The sequence below is a fragment of the Nicotiana tomentosiformis genome, chromosome 12, assembly GCF_000390325.3.
Source record: "Nicotiana tomentosiformis chromosome 12, ASM39032v3, whole genome shotgun sequence".
NCBI classification, from domain to species: domain Eukaryota; kingdom Viridiplantae; phylum Streptophyta; class Magnoliopsida; order Solanales; family Solanaceae; genus Nicotiana; species Nicotiana tomentosiformis.
In genome coordinates, this window is record NC_090823.1 from 57,533,811 (window position 1) to 57,561,393 (window position 27,583).

General features: G+C 41.7%; 1 protein-coding gene across 1 annotated transcript; it reads right to left on the reverse strand.

Annotated features, from left to right (window-relative positions):
- Positions 1–12,482: 12,482 nt before the first annotated feature.
- On the reverse strand, positions 12,483–20,700 carry LOC138902692 (uncharacterized). The gene is made up of 3 exons (XM_070190581.1): positions 20,382–20,700; positions 12,667–12,732; positions 12,483–12,550 (listed from the first exon to the last, which is right to left on the reverse strand). The coding sequence occupies exons 1-3, from the start codon at positions 20,698–20,700 to the stop codon at positions 12,483–12,485; spliced, it is 453 nt and encodes a 150-aa protein (XP_070046682.1).
- Between the last annotated feature and the right edge of the window lie 6,883 nt (positions 20,701–27,583).

The window sequence follows — 27,583 nt, forward strand, 5'->3', positions numbered from 1 at the left end:
AATACTCTAAAAATATTTTTCCTTTATAATTCACCTCCGCACAGCTCAAATCTAGCAAAAAATGACATAATAATATCAAACAATGCAAGAGAAATCAATTTCAATTAAAAAAGTTAAGATCTTTACATATATTCCCAAAAGGTCAACTCTGAGCTCGCTCGGCCAAAATCCAAGTCGAGCGGTAGATCTCGACTACACATAACCCCACGAGTCTAAATAAATGATTGATTTTCAAATCCGAGTCCATATCGACTCTTAAACATCAAATTTTCATTTTTCAAAATACAGCAAAAATCTCCAAATTTTACCTTCAAATTATATGATTTTGATGTTATAATTCATAATTAATCAAGTTATAATATCAAAATTGAGTCAAAATTACTTACCCAATAGCTATGTATGAAAATCCCCTCCAAATATCGCTTCCCATTGAGCCTAGGTCTCAAAATGTGATAAAATGAGACTAAGTCCTGAAATCTCAACTATTTGTTCAGCTGTAGAAGTCGCATTTGCGATCAGAGATTCGCAAATGCGATGCATGGATCGCCAAAGAGAATAGTGTCATCCCCAGGGAACGTCGCAAATGTGACCCACACTTTGCAAATGCGAAGCCAGTCCCCCTTCGCAAAAGCGACCCTTTGATCGCAAATGCGGTCATCCTTGTCCAGGTGCCCCATCGCAATTGCGAGCCAGGCTTCGCAAATGTGAAGCTTATCTCCCCCTGCCAAGTTCCACAATTGCGGTAGATCCTTCGCAAATGCGATAATCACAAATGTGAACTAATGCTCGCATTTGTGAGACCCCGAGCACCAGCCAAGAACCAGCAAATCTGAACATCAATCCAAATGATCCGACACACATCTGAAACTCACCCGAACCCTCGGAGCTCCACACCAAACATCCACACAAGTCTAGAAAAATTATACGAACTCGCTCGCAAGCTCAAGTTACCAAAATAACATCCAAAACCACGAATTGAACATTATAACTCATAAAAATCACAATGAAACTCAAGAACATCTAAAATCACAACCAAGCATCCGATTCCTACAAAATCAACTCGGAATGAAAGCAAACTTTTCACACAAGTCCCAAATGACAAAATGGACCTATTTCAAGAACCAAAACCAAAATTCGAATTCGATAGCCATAAAGTCAATCCTTGGTCATTAGGAAAATTCTAAACCTTCAAATTACCAACTTTCGGCCAAAAAGAGTCAATTACCCTAGGGACCTCCGAATTCAATTCTGGGCATATGCCTAATTCTAAAATCACTATACGAACCTATTGGGACAATCAAAATACCGTTCTAGAGTCATTTTCACATAAGTTAAACCCTGATCAACCCTTCTAACCTAAGCTTCCAAACTAAAAACTAAGTGTTCCAAATCAATCCAAAACCTCCCCGAAACCCAATCAATCATCCCCGCAAGTCATAACCACAATTACATATAGGAAGGTTCAAAAGGGGAAACGGGGTTCAAATACACAAAACGACTGGTCAAGTCATTACATTCTCCCCCTCTTAAACAAAGTCGTCCATGAACGAGTATAGAGACATACCTGAAATGACAAAAAGATGAGGACATCGGCTACGCATAACATGATCGGTCTCCCAAGTCGCCTCCTCGACCGGTTGATTGCTCCATTGAACTTTTATCGATGCAATGTTCTTCGACCTCAACTTCCGGACCTGCCTATCCAAAATAGCTACCAGCTTCTAAACATAAGTCAAATCCTTGTCCAACTGCACCGAGCTGAAATCTAACACATGTGACAGATCTCCATAGTAGTTTCGGAGCATGGAAACATAGAACATCGGGTGAACTACCGATAAGTTGGGTGGCAATGTAAGTTTGTAGGACACCTCACCAATTCTCTCAAGAACCTCAAAAGGACTAATATATCGAGGGCTCAACTTGACCTTCTTCCCGAACCTCATCACACCCTTCATGGGTGAAATTCTGAGTAGAACCCTCTCACCCACCATGAATGCCACATGACGATCCTTCTTATCAGCATAAATCTTTTAACTGGATTGTGCTATACGAAGACGTTTCTGGATCAACTTCACCTTCTCCAAGGCACCCCGAACCAAATCAGTGCCCAACAACTTAACATCCCCATGCTCAAACCAACCAACCGGAGAACGACATCGCTTCCCATATAAGGCCTCATATGGAGCCATCTGGATGCTCAACTGATAGCTGTTGTTGTAAGCAAACTCTGCTAATAGTAGAAACTGATCCCAGTGACCCTCGAAGTCAATGGCACATGCTCGTAATATGTCCTCCAAGATCTGAATAGTGCGCTTGGATTGTGCGTCCGTCTGCAGATGAAATGGCGTACTCAGCTCAACCTGTGTGCCAATTCACGCTGTACGACTCTCCAGAAATACAATGTGAACTGTGTACCTCAATCCGAGATGATAGACATAAGCACACCATGAAGGCGCACAATCTCATAAAGATAAATCCAAGCCAGCTACTCTGAAGAGTAGGTAGACATGACTGGAATGAAGTGTGCATAATTGGTCAGTCTGTCCATAATGACCCACACATCGTCAAATCTCCTCAAGGTCCGTGGTAGCCCAACCACAAAATCCATGGAGATATACTCCCATATCCACTTTAAAATATCAAGCCTCTGAAGGAAACTACCCGGACTTTGATGTTCATACTTAACCTGTTGGCAGTTCAAACACCGAGCTACATAATCAACAATATCTTTCTTTATTATCCTCCACCACTAGTGCTGCTTCAAATCCTGGTACATCTTCGTGGCGCCCGGATGAATGGAATACCGCGAACTATGGGCCTCCTTAAGAATTAGCTCCCACAACTGATCCACATTGGGTACACAAATCTGGCCCTAAAGCCTCAATACCCCATCATCACCAATAGCCACCTCTTTGGAATCACCAGACTGCATACCTTGATGCACTCAAACAAACACGACCGTGATACAACACAAGCAAGAACCCTACTAGGCTCCGAAATATCCAACCTCACGAACTTGTTGGCCAAAGCTTGAACATCCAAAGCTAATTGTCTCTCCCCAACTGGAATAAAACCAAGACTCCCCATTCTCCCAGTCTTCCTACTCAAAGCGTCGGCCACCACATTAATTTCCCGTGATGATAAAGAATGGTGATATCATAGTACTTTTGTAGCTCTAACTACCTCCGTTGCCTCAAATTTAGATCCTTTTGGTTTAATAGGTGTTGTTGACTCATGTAATCCGTGAACACCTCACATGACATGCCGTAAAGATAGTGCCTCCAAAGCTTGAGCTGCTAACTCCAAATCGTGTACTGGGTAGTTCTTCTCATGGGGCTTCAACTGATATGAAGCATAAGCAATCATTATACCCTCATGCATCAACATTCACCCAATTCCAACCCATGAAGCATCACAGTAGACTGTATAAGAACTCGATGATGAAGGTAAAACCAGAACTAGAGCTGCAGTCAAGGAAGTCTTGAGCTTCTGAAATCTCTCCTCACACTCGTCAGGCCCCCTGAATGGAGCACCCTTCTGAGTCAATCTAGTAAGATAAGCTACGATGGATGAAAAACCCTCCACAAAACTGTGACAGTACCCAGCCAAACCTAGAAAACTCCGAATCTCAGTAGCGGTAGAAGGTCTGGGCATACTATGTATTGCCTCAATATTCTTCGGATCCACCTTAATCCCCTCACTAGACACCAAGTGACCAAAAAATGCCACCGAATCTAGCCAAAACCGGTACTTGGAGAATTTAGCATATAACTTATTCTCCCTCAAAGTCTAGAACACGATCCTCAAGTGTTGCTAATGCTCCTCTCGGCTGTGAGAATACACCAATATATCATCATCGAGTGCATGAAAGCTGTTGTGGCATTGGTCAGACCAAAAGATATCACCAAAAACTCATAGTGGCTATAGCGGGTCCTAAACCATCTTGAGAATATCTAAATCTCAGATCTTCAACAGATGGCACCCCAATAATCTTCGAGAATACCCTAGCACCCTGAAGCTGATCAAATAGATCATCAATACGCGGTAGTGGGTACTTGTTTTTGACGGTAACCTTGTTCAACTGCCTGTAGTCAATACACATCCTCATAGAACCATCCTTTTTCTTTACAAATAGAACTGGAGAACCCTAAGGTGAGACACTTGGTCTGATGAAACCTTGATCAAGCAACTCTTGAAGCCATTCTTTTAATTCCTTCAACTCCACTAATGCCATGCAATATGGTGGAATAGAGATGGGCTAAGTTCCCGGCACCAAATCACCAAAATCAATATCCCTATCGGGTGGCATGCCTAATGGGTCTGTTGGAAACACTTTTGGAAACTCACTCACTACTAGAACTGACTCGACGGTAGGTGTATCAGCACTAATATCCCCCATAAAGCTAAGTAAACCAAACACCAGTTCTCAATCATATATTGAGCCTTCAGAAAAGACACCACCCTACTAGGAACATGACCTAATGAACCTCTCCACTCCAACCTCGGCAACCCCGACATAGCCAACATCACGGTCTTAGTATGACAATCAAGAATAGCGTGATATGGCGACAATTAATCCATGCCTAAAATCACCTCAAAATCTACCATATTTAGTGACAGAAGGTCAACCCTAGTCTCACAGCCCCCAATAGAGACCAAACAAGAACGATAGATATGATCCATCACAATAAAATCCCCAACGAGTGTAGACACATAAACATGGGTACCCAAACAATCACGAGACATATCAAAATATGAAGAAAAATAGGATGACACATACGAATAAGTGGAACCCGAAATAAATAAAATTGATGCATCTCTATGACAGACCGGAACAATACCTGTAATGACAACATCTGATTCAACGACCTCAGTCCTACTGGGAAAGCATAACAACGAGCCTGGCCTCACCCTCGAGGATGTCCTCTACCTGCCTGTCCTCTACCTCTAACTGACTGTGCATGTGGAGAAGCAACTAGAGCAGAAACCATAGCTTGAGTACCTTGTGGAGGTCCACCCCTCCGAAGTCTAGGACAATCTCTCACCATGTTCCTAGTATTACCATACTCCCCTTTATGAGCATGACTGATAGTATTGAGTCTGCCCCGGACGGCTAGAATAACCCCTGTAGGAACCCCGTGCAAAAGGTGCATAGAAAGATGGCTGTTCAATATGAGTATCCTGAGGTCCTTGACTAGCTGGAGCACTACGAGTAACCTGAAATGCAAACTGAACTGGTCGACTGATAAAGCCTCTGCCATGACGAGCTGAAACCGTATAGTAGGAACAACTAAACCCTCCAAAATCTAGAGGCCTCTTGGCCTCCCTATCCCTTTTCTCCTGGATGCGGATAAACTCCAACCTCCTAGTAATCTCCACAACCTGATGGACTAGAGTGTTAGTCTCTAGGTCTTGTGCCATCCCAATTATGAGGCTATAACCGAGTACCTCAATAAATCTATAGACTCTCTCTCTAATAGTTGCAACCAAAGCAGGTGCATGATGAGATAACTCAGCAAACCTCATAGCATACTCGGACACAGTCATACTTCCTGGCGCAACTACTCAAACTCGGTGTGCAACTCATCACTGCAGGTTTGTGGAATAAACTCCGTCATGAAGAGGCTAGTGAACTGGGACCAAGTGAATGGCACTGCACCAGCTAGTCTACTCGCCTCATAAGTATGCCACCATCTATATGACGGTCCTATCAGTTGGAAAGTAGTAAGGCCAACCCCGCTCAGCTCCATTATGCCCATAGTACACAGAATATAATGACACTGGTCTAAGAAACCCTGTACATCCTCACAAGCTCCACTACTAAAATGAGGAAGATGATACTTCTAGATACCTCTCTAACCCCTTCTTCTCCTCAACCAATGAAACTGGCCCGACCTTGGGCTAAACAACAATCACGGGCTTCATCGGTATGACACCGAAACCTGATCAACAAGAGCCCGTTGCTCTGGAGTATGTGCGGTGGGAGTCTGAGCTCCCCCCAGCCTGTGAATTAGTTGGTGCAACCAGGATAAACCCCTCCTTAGCCAAGGTACCAAACATGCTCAGAAAGTGCGCTAAAGTCACTTGAAGTCCAGGGGTAGCAACAGGTGCTTCGGGTGCCAGCTCCCCAACCGGAGCTACTGGTGGCGGCCCTAGCACGACCCCTCGCTGTAGCACATGCCCCGCCTCTGCATCTTCTCCGGCCCGGCCCCTAGCAACACCTACACCGGGGGTAGCATCACCAATAACTGAAGCTCGTGTCCTCACCATACGTGAGAGAATAGAAAGTCAAAGGCTCAAACTCCGAAATCAATAATTCCACATGATAAAGAATGAAAAAAGTGAAATTTCCTAATAGCTCCATAGTCTCTCGAAGATAAGTACAAACATTTTCACACTGATCCGCAAGACTCTACTAAACTTGCTTATGACTCATAGAACATATGAACCTAGGCCTTTGATACCAACTTGTCACGACACAAATCCCACCATAAGGGTTGTGATGGCACTTAGTTCCTAAGACTAGGTAAGCCTATCACATGTTGAGATCAAATAAAATATAATAAATTAAATATTATATAAAAGCTGAGAAATGCCATAACATAGACAAAACAAAAATACAACAGTCATAGTCCCAAAATCCGGTAATACTAAGTCTTAAGCTCTACATGGAATACACAAGAAGTCTAAAAAATACATCACTATTTGGGATACAATAAATAGTAGAAAATGAAGTAAGATGGTGACTCCGAGTCCTGCAAGTGGAACAACAGGTATTCCTTGATGTCTACAACAGCTCGGGCACAACTCTCTAATGACCAGCACGATCTAAGGTACCTGGATCTGCACAAAGAATGTGAAGAAGCGTAGTATGAGTACACCACAGTCGGTACCCAGTAAGTATCAAGACTAACCTCGGTGGAGTAGTGACAAGGTTCAAGTCACGACACTCACTAGTCATAAAACCCGTGCAAGATAATAAAAGAAAACTGACAACAGAAAGCATAACGAAATGGATATTAACAACCTTGAAGAACAAGTAACATCAACTTCACGTAGAAAAACTCCTTTGTACCAAGCAACTATTAAACCAAAGTGAGACATATGATAGCATATCAAATCAACCAATAACTCATGAAAATTTACGGTAGAAACATTTAAGAGAAATAAGCATGTGAAAAAACATAGGCGCATAGCATAACCTCCAAGATGTGAATGGTGCGCTCGGACTGTTCGTCCGTTTGGGGGTGGAATGTTGTACTCAACTCAAGCCGTGTGCCTAACTATCGCTGCATTGCTCTCCAAAACTACGATGTGAACTGCGTGCCCTCATCAGAAATGATAAAAATGGGCATGCCATGCAAGCGGATAATCTCTCGGATATAAATCTGAGCTAACCTCACTGCAGAATAGGTAGTCACAACCAGAATAAAGTGTGCAGACTTAGTCAACCGGTCCACAATCACCCAAACTGCATCAAATTTCTTCAATGTCCGTGGAAGCCCATAAACGAAGTCCATGGTAACATGCTCCCATTTTTACTCTGGAATCTCAAGTCTCTGAAGCAAACCACTTGGCCTCTGAAGCTGGTACTTCACCTGCTGGCAGTTCAAATATCGAGCCAAAACACTCCACTATATCTTACTTCATTCAACCCATATACATTGGGCACACAAATCCGACCCTGCATCCTTAATACCCCATCATCTCTAATAGAAACCTCGTTGGAATCACCGTGCTGCACCGTGTCCTTAAGGATAAGCAAATGGGGGTCGTCATACTGACGCTCTCTGATGAACTCATAAAAAGAAGACCGAGAAATCACGCAAGCTAGAACCCGGCTAGGCTCCGAGACATTAAACTTCACAAACTAATTGGTCAACGCCTAAACATCTAATGCTAATAGTCTCTCACCAACTAGAGTATATGCAAGGCTACCAAAACTCTCCACTTTTCTATTCAAGGCATCGACCACCATATTGGCCTTCTCGGGATGATACTAAATAGTGATATCATAGTCTTTCAACAACTCTAACCACCTCTGATGCCTCAAGTTTAGATCCTTTTGCTTAAACAAGTGCTGTAGACTCTGATTATCTGTGAATACCTCACAAGACACACCATAGAGATAGTGCCTCTAAATCTTCAGTACGGGAACAATAGCTGCGAACTCAAGATCATGAACGGGGTAGTTCTTCTCATGGGGCTTCAACCGACGCGAAGCATAAGCAATCACCCTACCCTCCTTCATCAAGACATAACCAATACCAATCTGCAAAGCATCACAATAAGCCGTATATGAACCCATTGCTGAAGGAAAAACTAGAACTAGAGCTGTCTTCAAGGTAGTATTGAGCTTCTGAAAGCTCTCCTCACACTCATCAGACAACCTGAATGGGGCACCCTTCTGGGTCAATCTATTTAAAGTACAGTAATGGATGAAAAACCCTCCAGAAAACAGCGATAATAACCTGCCAAACCCATGAAGCTCTGAATCTCTGTAGCAGAAAACGGTCTAGGCCAACTCTGAACTTCCTTAATCTTTATTGGATCTACCTTGATCCCCTCACTGGACACCACATGGCCCAAGAACGCCATCGAATCATGCCAAAACTCACACTTGGAGAATTTAGCATATAGCTTCTTCTACCTCAATGCCTGGAGTACAATCCTTAGATGTTGCTCATGATCCTCCTGGCTACGTGAATACACCAAGATGTTATCAATGAACATGATGGCAAATGAATCAAGATATGGCTTGAATACAATGTTCGTCAAATGCATAAAGGCAGATGGGGCATTGGTCAGCCTAGACATCACAAGAAACTCGTAGTGACCATAACGGGTCCGTCTTCAGAATATTTGAATCCCGAATCTTCAGCTGATGATACCCAGACCTCAAATCAATCTTCGAAAATAATCTAGCACCCTGAAGCTGGTCAAATAAGTCATCAATGTGCGAATAGTGGGTACTTGTTCTTAATTGTAACTTTTTCAACTGTCTTTAATCAATACACATCCGTATAGTACCATTATTTTTGAAGTTTCTACAAAAACTCCCAATTTCTCAAATTCAAATCACTAATTAAATGATAAAAATGAAGATTTAATCATAAAATATAACCAAATCCGAGTCAAGAATACTTTCCCCAATCCAAATCATGAAAATCCCATCCAAAATCGTCCAATACCGAGCTCTCTAACTCAAAAAGTGATAAAAATATAATAAGCCTCGAAATAGAGTAATTTATGTTTTTCCCATGCACCATACATCGCGATCATGAAAATTCCCACGCGAACGCGTAGAACAAAATCACCAGCTTCCAAAAATGTGCTACGCGAATGCAGAAGGATAGACACAAACGTGATCCAAGCCTATGCGAACGCGAAGGCTAAAGCTCCTGGCCTCCCCAGCCTGACCACCCACTACGCCATTGTGACCCTACCCCGCGAACGCGATGAGTTAGCTCCCCACAGGTCCGCAATCGTGGCCTCAACACTGCGAACGCGAACAAGGGAAGCTTCCTGCCACAAAAATACACTACGCGGACGCGACTTACACTTTGCGATCGCGTATAACAACATCAGACGACATCCATCAGTAGTCCAAAACATAGAGAAATGACCCGTAGCCCATCCAAAACATACCCGAGGCCCCCGTGATCCAGACCGAACATACCAACAAGTTCCATAACATAACGCGGACCTGCTCGAGGCCTGAAATCACAATAAACAACATCAAAATTGTGAATTACACCTCAATTCAAGCCTAATGAACTAATGAACTATCAACTTCTACAACTCGCGCCGAATCATATCAAATCAACCCGGAATGACCTCAAAATTTTGTATGCAAGTCTCAAATGACACAACAGAGCTATACCAACTCTTAGAATCACAATCCGAACCCGATATCAACAAAGTCAACTCCTGGTCAACCCTTTCAACCTTCCAAACCTTTAACTTTCTAACTTTCGCCAAAAAATATCAAATCAACCTACGGACCTCCAAATCCAAATCCGGACATACGCCTAAGTCCGAAGCTACTGGAATGATCAAAACACCATTTTGGAGTTGTCTACACAAAAGTCAAACTCTTGTTAATTCTTACCACTTAAGCTTCTAAAACAATAATCATTCTTCCAAATCAATCCCTAATCACTCAAAAACTGAATCCAACCATACATGCAAGTCATAATAAAATACGAAGCTACTCAAGACCTTAAACCACCGAACGAAATGCTAATGCTCAAAATAATTGGTCGGGTCGTTACATTCTCCCCCTCTTAACAGTCGTTCATCCTCGAACGTGGCAATAGTCGCTCCCAAGCCATCAAATCACTCAATGGACTCACCATACATACACTCGCGGGTGATCTCACATCACCCCAATCCACATAAGCCCGGCAACACCATCTCAACTGAAGATTATTCCTTCCACCTATACCAATAAGTCATAGAACCAAATTTAAACATCAGATCATCCCCCGAAGACCTGATTCCCACACATACACACTGTATCAACCTCAACCAGCTGCAACAGCTCATGCATACACCCACAAGGTATAACCACACGACATAACACATCGTCCATATGCCTGTAGCAACAACTCTGACCACAATAGCTTCCCATAATCAAATCCAACACCGGTAAATAACCTCATATTAGTTAGAACCCTGTTCCAAACCTTCCCAACACTGACAAAGATGTAAGAAACGTGAAGATATCATAATCACTCACCCAAATAAATAAGTCACACCTAACGCTACCTGGGCACATACATCTCGATCTAAACCCAATAAGCACACCGTGAATATAATTGAATATGGAAAGGGAAACACATGAGAGAACTATCAACAAGTCCAACTCCTCATCGGTATCATACTACGAATCCATTCCACAAGGGAGAACAAAACATATGAACTAATCACAAGGATCTCATCCTAATATAACTCCACCGCGACACGTGGACTGGTTCAAATATATCAAACCACAAAGAACACCGGGTTCCCATCCTCCACTCGGAATCACAAGTAAGGTAAACATCTCAACAATAAAAACACTCTACTAACTCAATCCCATAGAACAAAACCACAATACGTAACAGACTTCCCCTGCCTATAGGGAACCTAAATCACAAGTCGTAGCCAAACCGTCCAGAAATCACATCAAAACCCACCATATAAAGTAACAGAATGTTCATCGTAGTCTCATAACACTCAATAGTGAACAAACCAAAATGATAAACACAGGCTACCACTATAGAATCTCTCAACATGTGCAAATACATAATAGAGTAAAAGAATCATGAAACACACCCATATATGAAGCAAGATAGGAGGACCCACACCGCTAAATAGGACTAGATCAAAAATAAGACTGATGCTCCTCTATGACAAACCGAAACCATACTTATAATGACCTCATCTGGTATAACGACCTCATCCCTACTATGGAAAGCATATCAACGGGCCATGCCTCCCCCTCTAGGACACCCTCTACAGGTCTGTCCTCCTCATCTAGCTGGCTGTGCAGGTGGAGTAGCAACTGGAATGGGGCCCATAGCCTGAGTGCCTTGATGAAATCCACCTCTCTCGAGTTTGGGACAATCCCTCAAGATGCGCCAAGTATCGCCACACTCATACTAACCCCTCCGCGGGCGTGGCTGCTAGTACTGCGACTGTGCTGAATAACTGGAATGGCCGCTGTAGGAACCCCGTGCAGGAGGTGCACTAAAAGATGACTATCCCATATGAGTACCCTTAGGTCCATGACTAGCTGAAGCACCACGAGTAGTCTGAAGTACGGATTGGATTGGACGACTGACTGAGCCTCCACCATGATAGGTCAGAGCTGAAGAGTAGAATACACTGAATCCTCCAGAACTTCGAGACCTCTTGGCCTCCTTATCCTCCTTCTCCTCACCCCGAATACGTTGTAATCTCCTGGCAATCTCCACAACCTGCTGAAATGTAGTATCAGTCTCCAACTCCCAAGCCATGCTGAATCTATGACCATAACTAAGCCCCTCGATAAATCTGCGAACCCGTTCTCTAACGGTAGAAACCAGAATAGGTGCATGACGGGATAACTCACTAAACCTGATGGCTTACTCCGACACTGTCATTGTGCCCTAATGTAGCTGCTCGAACTATGTGCGCCACGCATCCCAAAGGGTTTGGGGAACAAACTCCATCAAGAGAATCTCTGAAAACTGAGCCCAAGTGAGTGGGGCTGCATCAGCTGGCCTACCCTCCTCGTAAGCCTGCCACCACCTATATGCTGCTCCTGATAGCCGAAATATAGTAGGGGTGGGCATTCGGTATTTTGGTTCGGTATTTGAGAATTTTGGTTCGGTATTTCGATATTCGAATTATCAATTGTGTATACCAAATACCGTATCAAAATATTTTGATACTGTTCGATATTTATTATTTTGGTTTGGTACGGTTTCGGTTTAATATTTGCTAAATAAGAAACACTAACGAGTGACAATTCTCCTATGTTTCAATGCACTGTCTAACTGTTCATCCAAGAAATACAATGAAACTGAACAACCATTTCTTCAGAAAGAAGTAAATAGACATGATGCATTTTCTAATGCTGGCATTTGGAGCCAACTGACATTCTTGTGGCTTAATGCCTTAATCCACTATTCAACAAACATGCGACAGTAGCAGCATTAACAGGCTGCAGATTTTTTCTCTGAAAATGGCCAAGTTTAATGTAATCTTTTGGCAGAAAATATATGCAACAGTAGCAGCATTAACAGTAGCAGAATTAACAGTAGCAACATTAACAGTAGCAGAAATAACAGTAGCAGTAGCAGAATTAACAGTAACAATAGAATGAGAACAAAATTAATTTTTGAATTAATAGTAGCAGCAGAATTAATTTTTTTTTTCTAAATTAAAAAAAAATTAATTTTTTCTGAACAATGTATGAATGAGACAATATTATATAAAATGAAATACCCGTTACATAATTTAACAAACTTTTCAAACTAGTGCTAATGAAATTCAAACAAGGAGAATAAATCTTGAAATGGATGAACTGAGAATAAGCAGAAAACACAGGAGGAAGACGAAAACTATCTCTTGATTACAAAATTCTCTCTCAAGAGATTGTTTCAACATGTGGGTAAAAGTTATGAACCTGTTGAAGTCTTGAAGAGTTGAAGATTGAAGATTGTTTCTCAATTCTCACTTTTCAGAGTTCTCTCACAGGTCACAGCCGTGGCCGATCGGCCGATCTCTTAGGCTTCTAATTACCAATTCCAAGTGAGAATGAAAGACTGAAAGTATGAAACTAGGGTAACTGCCTAACTGGGGCCTGGGTAGTCTTATTGGGTTGGGCTCCTACAGAATTAAAATATTGGGTCGGGCACTTGGGCTGGGCAGTGAATAGGTCCTACATGATCTTTAAAAATTTGGTATTTCGGTATACCGAATTGTCAATATCCTATTACCGAGGACCGTACCGTTATACCGAAATACCAAAAATTTAGTACCGAATTGAATCGAAATACCGAAAAAACTGTAACCGAAATACCAAATTAATTCAGTCCGGTTCGAAATTCGGTTTTTCGGATTTTATGCCCACCCCTAGCCCATGGTGTGAAGAATACGGTGATACTTGTCTAGAAAACCATGTGCATCCTCAATCTATGTGCTCCTCCTCGGATGCCTCTGGCCTGACCTCAGGCTGAACCGCAATAACGGGCTATACTAGCACCACACCTGGAGTACGACCAATATGAGCTTATTGCTCTGGAGTACGGGAGGCTGGAGCCTGAGCTCTTCCCCATTCTGTGAAGTAGCTGGTGCAACTGGAATCAATCTCACTTGAGCCAATGTACCAATCATGCACAAGAACTGCGCTATAGTTTTCTAGAAGTCTGGGGGTAGCAACAGGAGCCTCCGGTGCATGTCCCCTAACCGGAGCTACTAGTGGCTCCTCAAATACTGCTCTGGCAGGTGCTCTAGCTGCGGCACGTGCCCCTCCCTGCCTCTATCTCGGCCCCGGCCTCTTGCGGCTCTAGTAGGGGGCGCGTGTGTCTGCTTGGATGATCTGGTAGTGTTTGTCCTCACCATCAGTTAGATACAAAGGCACAAACATCAAAATCAACAAATCCTCGTGACAGGAATGAAAGAAGTGGAATTTTCGTAATAGTTTCACAGTCTCTCAAAGATAAGTAAAGACGTCTCTGTACCGATCTGCAAGACTCTACTAAACTTGCTCTTGACTTGTGGAACCTATGAACCTAGAGCTTTGATACCAACTAATCACGACCCAAAATCCCACCACATGCGTTGTGATGGAACCTAGTCTCTAAGACTAGGTAAGCCGATTACTTACCACACTTAAACTAGTTGAACTGGATATTTTAAAGCAGAATTTAATATCAATACCAAAATAAATGTGACATTAGACTACACGACAATATTCACAACAATCCTACCAAGACTAGGTAATACAAAGTCACAAATACTAGATGAATAAATAGAAATATCTCAAAAACAAAATACAATACTGTTCGGATAACGAATTAACAGTACAATCAAAAAGAAAAGGACTCCAAGGGACTACAATGACCAAGCAATTCTACCTTGAATCCGCGCGATCAACAAGTTAACCTTGCCTATGTCCGTTATCTCCAATACCTGGATCAACACAAAAATATATAGAAGTATAGTATGGGTACACCACTGTTGGTACCCAGTAAGTATCAATACTAACCTCGGTAGAGTAGTGACGAAGTACAGTCAAGACACCTACTAGTCGTAAAACCTATGCAACATATAAGTATAAAGCTAATAATGAAACAAGGATCAATAATTGCAACAAGGAATAAAAATGTGACATAAATAGTAAAGTAATCATTATAACGTTAAAATACTAGTGACACTAATTAAGGAACACAAATGACAACTGAGTAATCAAACCTTTCTAACACAAGTCTCAACACAAAATTACTCTGAGATACCTCATCTCATAAACACAAATCACGAGTCTTAATTCATAATCCATATACTCATGGTACCCTATACCCACATTATTAATCATAACCACATGGACAATTCACATGACAATATCTCAATCTGCCCGTCATGGTCACAGTCTCACTATAACAATCCGTCCGGCGTGATTACAGGCTCAATACCACAATGGAAGCAGGTAATACAAGAGTACATGTGCAGGATCAATGAATGTCAAGTTTCATACTCCTGAACCGGTGTAAATAGCAAGTTATGGTGTATGCTTGTGTGAGTGTACTATTACAGTCCAAGTCAACAAGTAATATCAAAGACTTCAAGTAGCTCATTGGAAACAACACAACAAGTCACGAAATTTGCATGACATACACAAGGAACATTACACCATCACACGAATATCATTAACATTATGCACCCATGCCGTCACATATCATCCCTGACATAGCCACCCTCATCTCTCTTTATTGACAACATCATAATAGCCACCCTTATAACTATGCCCAGACAATAACACAATAGCCACATGTATCACTCCGCATAATAGCCACCTGTATCGCTCTGCACAGACAATAACACAATAGCCACCCGTATCACTCTGCATAATAGTCACCCATATCGTTTCGCCCAGACAATAACACAATAGCCACCTGTATCACTCCTCCTAGACATTAACACAATACTCACCCGTATCATTCTGGACAATTAACAACACTTAGATGCCACCCTTATGCTCCGCATAACAATAATTAATCCACACAACAAATTACATGTGCTAGCATCACAACAATACGACATATCAATCGTACTACAAGTGCTCATACGCCACAACGCTTTTCAAAACAACAATACCAATATCACTACACCACCTAGCCCATGGCTCAATCCACAATGTGTACAAGAATCTCAATAGCAACAAAATAAAATAGGGAAAATAACTCAACAATGAACCATACTCCATTAACCGACTACTTCAACTAAAACATGTTAATGGCTTTTAATAACTTCAACTTCAATTAATTGCTTAGGAATAAACTCAATAATAAAGGTATTTCCATGAAATGGAAAATTCGAATTCTAATGTATGACATAAGCTAACAATGAAAGAGATGGTATGAACTAGCAACTACGTCTAAATGCATGAGAATAACTTGACAACGAAGAGATATCATGTGATAGCAACTTCAATTAAGAGTAATTCAACAATAAAAGAGGCAACATGACAATAAAAAGGTAACAACTTCAAATAAAGCATATAAGAGTAAACTTGACAAATAAAGGATAAAACATTTACTAACAACTTCAAATAAAGCATGTATGAATAAACTTGAGAGCGGAATATAGCACATGCAATGACAAATTCAATAAAAGCATATAAGGATAAATTTAACAAAGGAATGTAGAACATGTAATGACAAATAAAATTAAATGAATATAAGAAGCCTAAGAGTCTAGTCCTATCAGTTTTCACATATAAGGCCATGTACACACTCGTCACTTCATGTACACGTCTTCCACGTAATCCAAATAGTGCAATAAAACAAACTCCTACTGGGTAGTTCCCCCAAACAATGTTAGGCAAGATACTTACCTTAAAGAAGCTAAATCAATACTCTAAATATACCTTCCCGTTTGAAACGACCTCCGTACGGCTCAAATCTAGCCAAAATAACTTAATATCATAAATAAAAGACACAGAAAATAATTTCGGATAATAAGGCTTCGATATTTAACGAATACCAAAAAGTCAACCCCGGGCCCGCACCTCGAAAACTGACAAAACTAACAAAATCTGAATACCCATTCCGATACAATTCCCACCATACCACAATCATCCAATTCCGACCACAAATCGGCATTCAAATCATCATTTTATGTTTTAGAAACTTTTTACACCCCCCCTCCCCATTTCTCAAAATCAAATCACTTATTAAATGATAGAAACAAAGATGGAATCATGAAAATAACAAAATCCGAGTCAAGAATACTTACCCCAATCAAAAGCATGAAAATCCCTTCCAAAATTGCCCAAAACCAAGCTCTCTAACTCAAAAAGTGATACAAATATCATAACCCTCGAAATAGAGTACTTTTATATTCTACCTAGGTAACATACATAGCGATCGCGGAAATTCCAACGCGATAGACGTGAACACAATGCACCAAAACTCCAAACCTACGCGAATGCGAGGTTCCTCCGCGAATGCGAAGCCTAAAGTTCCTTGCCTCCCCAGCTTGACCACCCACTACGCAATCGTGACCCTACCCTGCGAACGCGATGAGTTAGCTCCCCACAGGTCCGCGATCCCGACCTCAACACTGCGAACGCGAAGAAGGGAAGCTTCCAGCCACAAAAATACACTACGTGAACACTACGTACACTTCGCGATCGCATATAAGAACATCAGACACCATCCTTCTATAGTCCAAAACATAGAGAAATGACCCGTAGCCCATCTGAAACACACCCGAGACCCCCGGGACCCCGTCCGAACATACCAAGAAGTTCCATAACATAACGCGGACCTTATCGAGGCCTCAAATTACAACAAACAACATTAAAACTATGAATCATACCTTAATTCAAGCCTAATGAACTAATAAACTTTGAACTTCTACAACTCGCGCGAAATCATATCAAAGCAACCTGGAATGACCTCAAATGTTGCATGTGAGTCTCAAATGACACAACGGAGCTATACCAACTCCCGGAATCACAATCTGAACCCCATATCAACAAAGTCAACTCCTGGTCAAAACTCTTAACCTTCCAAACTTCAACTTTCCAACTTTCGCCAAAAAGTATCAAATCAACCTACGGACCTCCAAATCCAAATCCGGACATACGCCTAAGACCAAAATCATCATACGACGCTATTGGAATCATCAAAATACCATTTTGTAGCCGTCTATACAAAAGTCAAACTCTGGTCAACTTTTACCACTTAAGCTTCTAAAACAACAATCATCCTTCCAAATCAATCCCGAATCACTCGAAAACCGAATCCAACTATACACGCAAGTTATAATATACAATACGAAGCTTCTCAAGACCTTAAACCACTGAACAACATAATAAAGCTCAAAATGACCGGTCGAGTCGTTACATTCTCCCTCTCTTAACAGACGTTCGTCCTCAAACGTACCAATAGTCGCTCCTTAGCCATCAAATCCCTGAATGAACTCACCTTACATATACTCGCGGGTGATCCCACATCACCCCAATCCATATAAGCCTCACAACACCATCTCAAATGAGAGCTTACACTATTTTGTAAAATGATCTAAGTTTTGATATTCCTCTCTTTTACCCAGTTGCAGATATCGCATTTGCGAACACTATTTCATAAATGTGATGTCCGCCAATGCAACACACTGATCGCAAATGCGATAAGTGCATCAGGCCCAGTGAAGTCGCAAATGCGACATTTGGTTCGCAAAAGTGAAATGCCCCCCATCGCAAACGCACATCAGTTCTTCGCAAATGCAAAGATGACTCCCAGGACACTGCATCACAAATGCGACTGAGATTACAAATGCGGTCTCAGAGTTTGCAAAAGCGAACTATTCTTCGCAAAAGCGAAGTACCAGCCCCCAGCCTATTTTCATAAATGTGATCGTTTAACCGCAAAGCAAGGCTCGCAAATGCCAGCCAGACCTTGCAAATGGGATATCTGCAGGCTTGCACCAACAAAGCCTTGCACCAGCAGTTCAAACCTTTCAAAACACATCCAAAACTCATTCGAGCCCCTCGAGATTCAAACTGAACACGCACAAAAGAGTAATAACATCATAAAAACTCACTCACTAACTCAAATCATCAAAATAATTCCAAATAACAAGAATCAGTCATCAAAACTAGAGATTTCAACTTTAAACTCATTTTTTACAAATTTTCACATAATGCGCCAAAATGCGCTTGGGTCACCACGATCCCAAACGAACGTGCGTACAAATCCACAAACATCATATTAAGTCAAAAAATATCCTTTTCTTGAAAATTTTACGTAAACACTTTCCGAAAAATGAAACGGACCATGCACGCAAATCAAAAAATATTAAATGTATCTATGAGAGGTTTCGGGACACAAAAATTAAGGCTAGTACTCAAAACGACCTATCGGATCGTTACATTCTCCACCTTTAAAAGAAACATTCGTTCTCGAACGGACATAGAAAAGTACCTGTGCTGGTAAAGGGGTGGGGGTATCTACTTTGCATATCGACTCGAACTCCCATGTAGCCTCCTCGATCATCTGACCCTCCATTGTACTTTCACAAAACAAAAACTTTTAGATCTCAACTTCTGAACCTGCCGGTCTAGAATAGCCACCGACTCTTCCTCATAGGTCAAAGCTTCATCAAGTTGCACCGTGCTGAAGTCCAAAACATGCGATCTATCTTCATGGTACTTCCAAAGTATGGAAACGTGAAATATCGGATGTACCCCTATACTAGGCTAGGAGGCAATGCAAGCCTATAAGCAACCTCACCATCTCTCTCTAAAATCTCAAATGGGCCAATAAACCTCGGGCTCAACTTGCCCTTTTTCCTAAACCGCATCACACCCTTCATAAGCAACACTCGGAGAAGAACCTTATCACCCACCATGTAAGCCACATCTCGAACCTTCTGGTCGTCATAACTCTTTTGCTTAGACTTAGTTGTACAAAGTCACTCCTGAATCACCTCAACCTTTTTTAAAAGCATCATGGACCCAATCAGTGCGCAACAATCTAGCTTCATCGAGGTCAAACCAATGAATTGGCGAATGACATCACCTCTCATATAAGGCCTCGTACGGAGCTATTTGGATGCTCGACTGATAGGTGTTGTTGTAGGTGAACTCTGCGAGTAGAAGAAATTAATCCCATGAACGACCGAAATCAATAACACAGGCATGTAACATGTCCTCCAAGATATGAATAGTGTATTTAGAGTGTCCATCTGTCTGACAATGAAATGCAGTACTCAACTCGACCCGTATGCCCAACTCATGCTGCACGACTCTCAAAAAATTCAATGTGATTGCGTGCCTCGATCAGATGTAAATCTGAGCCAACCGGTCTGATGAATAGGAAGTCATCACCAGAATGAAGTGTGTGGACTTAGTCAACCAGTCCACAATACCCAGATTGTGTCGGATTTTCTCAAGGCCCATGGTAAGCTTGCCATAAAATCCATAATGATGGGCTCTCACTTCCACTCCACTAGCTCGAATCTCTGAGTCAACCCACCCGGTTTCTGATGCTCATACTTCATTTGTTGATAATTCAAACACCGAGAAACATAAGATACAATATCTTTATTCATTCTCCACCACTAATAGTTCTATTTCAAGTCACGGTACATCTTCGTGACACCTGGGTGAATGGAATAGCACGAACTGTGAGCCTCCTCATGGCTCAACTCTCTCAAACCATCAATATTTGGAACACAAATCCGGCCTTGAAGCAGCAGAACCCCATCTTCTCTAATCACAACCTCCTTAGCACCACCCCGCTGCACCGTGTCCCTCAACACCAATGAGTGAGGATCATCAAACTGGCGAGCCTCGATACGCTCCAACAATGATAACTTTGCCACCACACAAGGAACAACTCGGCTAGGCTCTGAAACATCCAATCTTACGAACCGATTGGCCAAAGACTGAACATCCATGGCTAGTGGCCTCTCCGATACCGTTAAATATGCCAAGCTGCCCATGCTCTAAGCCTTCCTACTTAATGCATCAGCCACTACATTGGCCTTCTGCGGATGATGTAATATGGTGATATCATAGTCTTTCAACAGCTCTAGCCATCTCCGCTACTACAAATTAAGGCCTTTATGCTTAAACAGGTGCTGGAGACTTCGATAGTTAGTATAGACCTAACATGGAACACCGTACAGATAGTGCCTCATAATATTTAGTGCGTGAACAATGGTTGCCAACTTTAAATCATGCACAGAGTAATTTTTCTCATGAACCTTCAACACGCGATGCATCACAATACACAGTGTAAGATCCCGAATTTATAGGCAACACCAACACAGAGGTTGTAGTCAATGCGATATTGAGCTTCTGAAACCTCACTTCACACTCATCGGAAAAGAGCACCCTTCTGGGTTAACTTGGTCAATGGAGCTGAGATAGATGAAAACCCCTCCACGAATCGACGATAATAACCCGCCAAACCTAAGAAGCTCCGAATCTCTGTAGTTGAAGTTGGTCTAGGACAGTTCAGAACTACCTCAATCTTCTTAGGATCTACCTTAATGCCCTCGAAAGATACAACATGGCCCAAAAAGGCATTCGAGTCAAACCAGAACTCACACCTCAAAATGTTTTCATAAAACTAACGATCCCTCAAAGTCTAAAGTACGATACAAATATGCAGCTCATGTTCCTCTCTGCTACGAGAACGATCGCAAAAGAATCCATATGGGGCTTGAACACCCGGTTCAACAAATCTATAAAGGTTGTTAGGGCACTAGTCAAGCCAAATTACATCACTAAGAACCCATAGTGACCATACCTAATCCGAAGAGCTGTCTTAGGGATATCCAATGCCCTAATATTCACCCAATGGTAGCCCGACATCAACTCAATCTAGGAAAACACATTGGTACCCTGAAGCTGATCAAATAAGTCATTAATCCTCGTCAACTGATACTTATTCTTGATAATGACCTTGTTTAACTGCCGATAATCTATACATATCATCATCGATCCATCATTCTTCTTCACAAACAACACCGGTACACCCCAAGGCGAGACACTCGGCCTAATAAATCTCTTTTCTAGCAAATCTTGCAACTACTCCTTCAAATCTTTCAACTCAACTAGGGCCATATGGTATGGTGGAATAGAAATGGGCTGAGTGCCCGGAACCAAGTCAATGCAGAAATCTTGCAACTTCCCCACTACCGCCCCACGTGGCGCGTCTCCCCATGCGGCGTGCATGTGCAATTTTTACTGAGTTAATATCCCAGTTCGCGTAGGAAAATGTGTTTTCATCTGGGCCCGACCCTACTTAGATAAATACATGTAAAAATGTTATTTTAAGGACTTTTGACAGATCTAAGACCTAAGGAGGAGGTGGAAAAGCAAAAGCTCAAGGATTTCATAATTCAATCTTCACTCAAGACAAGGGTTTGGATTATTTTATGTTTTCCTTTAATTTAAACATTGTTATGATGAATTACTCCATATCCATGGAGTATTTCTCTTTAGGGTTTGATGGATTTGGTGTATTGATACTTGCTTGTGGATAATTAACTCTACTTTTATGTATTGAATCATTTTGGATGTTTTAAGTGTTGCATCTTGTCACGACCCAACTGGAGGGTCATGACTAGCACCCGGGCCATACTTGCCGAGCACCAACGTACATTTTATCTAACCTTCCTTATTATCTTTAAGGGCCGACAAGATCAATATAAATGGTAGACATGGATCATGAACATCCAACAATGAAAGATAATGTCATGAACATACATAACATGGGACGACAAGACTGTCAAGAAACTATATATAAGGTACGAGCTACCATGAGTCGACACCTGTCTATGAGCCTCTAAAAGAACATAAGTGCTACAACATTGCCGGAACAGGGCCCCGACATACCCATAAGGTCTATAACAAAAATGCATACCAAGACCACGGCAAGTCCGGAGAAAGGATCTTGCCAATAACGCTGAACCGGATAGCCTACTGTGATGGGGGAGCTGCGTCTACCCGTCTATCAGGACCTGCAGCACGACATGCAGCGTCCACAAATAAAAAGGACGTCAGTACGAATAAAGTACTGAGTATGTAAGGCAGAATAGCATAAGTAAGAATAATAATGTAAACAGTGATAGGGAATATACAACCTGTGACATCTGGGTACCTCTGAGGGCTACTGACATGAAATACATGATACATACATATATATATATACATAAACGTTTAAAACATATGCCTTTGTGGGCATCATCATCATCATATCGTACCCGGCCATAATAGGCTCGGTAAAACGTACCCGGCCATCATAGGGCTCGGTAGAATCGTACCCGGCCACGTGGAGCTCGGTAAAACCCAACTGATCAGTGGTTGCACAATAGGTGCCATACCCGGCCGACTATAGCGCGGCTCGGTAGAGTAAAATAGATACATATATATGATGCATGCTGGACTCGTTGGAATCATATTTTGAACCTTTCGGAGTGACGTAAGGTCGGTATCCTTCGTACACGTTATTAGGATTAACTCTTCATCAAGAAACTTATAAGAATCAGGAACTACCAACAACATTGATAATATAAGAATAAGAGAAGTAACATCAATACCAATCGTTTCATAAGAAGGGCAGCAATGTAAGTACTGCTAGCTTCTAAGAGTAGAGTATCTTTGGGAGCTCGTTCATTACATTATGTACAATTGGAGTCGTGCAAAAGAATGAAGGGGATAGCCTCACATACCTTGTATATACTGCCCAACCTCAAGCTATGCAAATATCACGACTCCTTAGTCTACAATAAGATAAATGACACTATCATTATCGTTTAAGCGTCGTAACTATTATGTATCGACCACAACCTATTTTACGATGAAACGGACAGCACCTCCCCTATTTATATGACTTCCCACAAGTCAATACAATCACCAAACAGCCCAAACAACATCATTAATAATCATATTGAGCCTCCAAAATAGTCCACCAACCAACAACATTACTACCAAGCTTTTCGATATATATTTCACAAGTTCTAGCTTCAACGACTTAGCTGCAACTTGGATAATCTTAAATATATATAGAGTAAGAGGTTACTTACCTTTAAACAGAAAGAACAACTCCAATTTGACCTTAATTTTCTACGAAATATCCCTTCAATTCTGCCACAAGAACAAGGAAGCGAAACTAGCAATTAATTCGGGTTTTTCGGCACTAGAATTACTTTAGAAGACTTGAAATCACCTAGGGTTGATATTAAAAACTTGAAGGTGTATTTACAGAACATAAAGCACTTAAAACAACCTCCCACACGAGCTGGAACAACACAAAAATCAGCAACAACAAGAAAAACAAGAAACTTACTAGCACCACGGGATTCCCGACATTTGATTTGTGTTGTTTGCCCTTTGTTTGGGTCTTGGATCATGAGAGAACCTTGAGAGAATGTTTTTAGGGTTATAAGGTCTGAATATACTGAAAAATAATGACTTAAAATGGGGTTGAGTTATCTTATATATGTCCAAATGTCTTAAACCGCCTTTGTGGGCCCCATAGAGAGCAGCTTGGCGCACTCTCGCAAAAACGCGAATATCTCTCTATTCCGAGATCGTATCGATGAACGGTTTAATGCGTTGGAAACTAGACTCATAGATCTTCAATTTGATAGGTAGATCACCCCATAATTCCAAGCACATTGGGAGTAAAATGCAGTAACATTTGACCTAAAGTTTAAGTAAAATTATAAACCTAAGTTGCGACAACTTTTATCGACTTTTATTTCATAACTCGCTTGACTTCAAGACTTATGATGCGGATATTATATGATTCAAATACATTAAAACAAGACCTCTTGGGACAGTTAATCACCTCTAGTGTTATCCGAAAATACGGGTTACAACATCCTTGATTAGCTTAACTTCAAATACTTGTTAACCACTCTTATACACCCTTGTATCGTTTAAGACCAATAGGATTAACTTATTATCATCTCAAAGATAATCTCTTCTTGGATTTACGTCGACTACCTTACGGCGTGATCTATGATATGCGAATTTGGGTTGTAACATCCTCTCCCCCTTAGGAACATTCGTCCTCGAATGTAAGGGTTTATGGGGTGTCTAACTCATCGTGGATTCCGACGGAGATTTCTGGCTGAGTTTCCCTTATAAAATGGACACTAGCCAAACTTGCAAGCAGTTAAACCCAACCTATGGCCATACAAGACTATACAAAGCATTATGGATATGTACATTATCTGCATATCACCATTTTGTATTAAAAAAAGAGTATTCACAAGCTATTGCTTATCTCATAGAGCCGTTTCACCTTATAATGCGTCCTTCTTTCCCCCGGCATCCTCGTTATCTTCACTCTGGAATAGGTAAGGGTATTTAGACTTCATCTCCTCTTCTGCTTCCCATGTCATTTCTTCTATATTTTTGTTCCTCCATAATACTTTCACGGAAGCTACATCCTTTGTTCTCAGCTTGCGGACTTGTCGATCTAATATAGCCACTGGCACTTCATCATATGATAGATCCTTTGTAACTTGTACATCTTTGATAGGGATGACCCGAGAAGGGTCTCCAATACATTTCCTCAACATAGATACATGGAATACCGGGTGGACAAATTCCAATTCAGATGGCAATTCTAACTCGTAAGCAACCTGTCCAATTCGTCGAAGAATTTTGTACGGCCCAATATACCGCGGACTCAACTTACCCTTCTTCCCAAAACGCATAACACCCTTCATCGGCGAGATCTTCAGGAAAACCCAATCACCAACCTTAAATTCCAGATCACGACGTCGGACGTCGGAATAAGACTTTTGCCTGCTTTGTGCCGTCCTCAGTCGCTCTTGTATCACTTTCACCTTCTCAATGGCTTGGTGAATCAAATCTGGCCCATATAATTCTGTCTCACCGACTTCGAACCATCCAACTGGTGATCTACATCTCCTCCCGTACAGTGCCTCATACGGGGCCATTTTAATACTGGAATGATAGCTATTATTGTAGGCAAATTCTATAAGTGCCAGATGGTCATCCCAATTCCCCTTGAAATCTAGAACACATGCTCGTAGCATATCTTCAAGCATCTGGATGGTACGTTCAGCCTGTCCGTCAGTCTGCGGATGGAATGCAGTGCTGAGATTTACTTGTGTGCCTAAACCCTTCTGAAAAGACCTCCAAAAGTTAGCCGTAAATTGAGCTCCTCGGTCTGATATAATAGATACCGGCACACCATGAAGCCTAACAATCTCCTTGATATACAACTTCGCATAATCTTCAGCCGTGTAAGTTGTCTTAACTGGTAGAAAATGGGCAGATTTTGTAAGTCGATCAACTATCACCCAGATGGAGTCAAACTTATGATAAGAGCGAGGTAATCCAATAATGAAGTCCATATTAATCACCTCCCATTTGTAGGTCGGAATCTCTATATTCTGAATCAATCCACTGGGTTTCTGATGCTCGATCTTTACTTGTTGATAATTAGGACACTGGGCTACAAATTCTGCAATAGACTTCTTCATGTTATCCCACCAATACTGCTCCTTAACGTCATGATACATCTTTGTCGAGCCAGGATGGATAGAATATCGGGACTGGTGAATCTCAATCATAATCTTCTCTCGCAACCCTGCCACACTAGGTACACATAATCGGCCCTGGTATCTTAGTGTCCCATCTCCTCCGATCTTGAAAGCTGTAATCTTACACTGCTGAATTCCCTCTCTCAATCTTACTAAGGTAGGATCTTCATATTGCCGTGCTTTTACCTCGGCTACCAAAGATGATTCTGCTGTATTCTGTACAGTAACACCTCCGTCATCAGAGTCCAACAATCTGATTCTCATATTGGCCAGCAGGTGAAGCTCTTTGGTCAACCCTTGTCTACCTGCCTCAATATGTATTAAGCTTCCCATTCACTTACGGCTGAGAGCGTCTGCCACAACATTGGCTTTACCAGGATGGTGCAATATCTCGATGTCGTAGTCTTTCAGTAATTCAAGACACCTACGCTGCCTCAAATTCAACTCCTTCTGCTTGAAGATGTATTGTAAACTCTTGTGATCTGTGTAGATGTCAACATGGACGCCGTATAAGTAGTGCCGCCATATCTTCAAAGCATATATTACTGCAGCCAATTCCAAATCATGAGTCGGGTAATTCTTTTCATGCTTCTTCAATTGTCTTGATGCATAAGCAATCACCTTCCCACGTTGCATCAATACGCACCCCAAACCTATACCTGAGGCATCACAATATACCACATAACCTTCTGTTCCTTCTGGGAGAGTGAGCACTGGCGCGGATGTCAATCGATTCTTTAGCTCCTGAAAACTATGTTCACAAGCATCAGACCACTGGAACTTAGTTTTCTGTGTTAACTTAGTCAATGGTGCTGATATAGAGGAAAACCCTTCTACAAACCGCCTATAATATCCTGCTAGCCCCAGGAAGCTGCGGACTTCTGACGGTGTTGTAGGTCTCGGCCAATTCTTCACTGCATCGATCTTCTGAGTGTCGACACTAATACCCGCATCAGATATCACATGGCCAAGGAATGCTACTGAGTTCAGCAAGAATTCACATTTAGAGAGCTTAGCATATAACTTATGATCCTGAAGGGTCTGGGCATAAGCCTGAATACGGGAAATATCCATGCCCTCTACCAAGGAGGCTGTTGTGCACTCATTTATCAGATGTGGTCACCCTATCACTCATCTCGGCCACCATATGGGGAGTATACCTTGATAAAGAATCAAACTATATACTATACTCTCATGCACTCATATTACCCTGTCGAAGGTTCAAGAACTTATCAGCTCTAGCTCATCGTATCTCAGCTGGTAAGTAGTGATGAAGAAAGGCCTCAGAAAA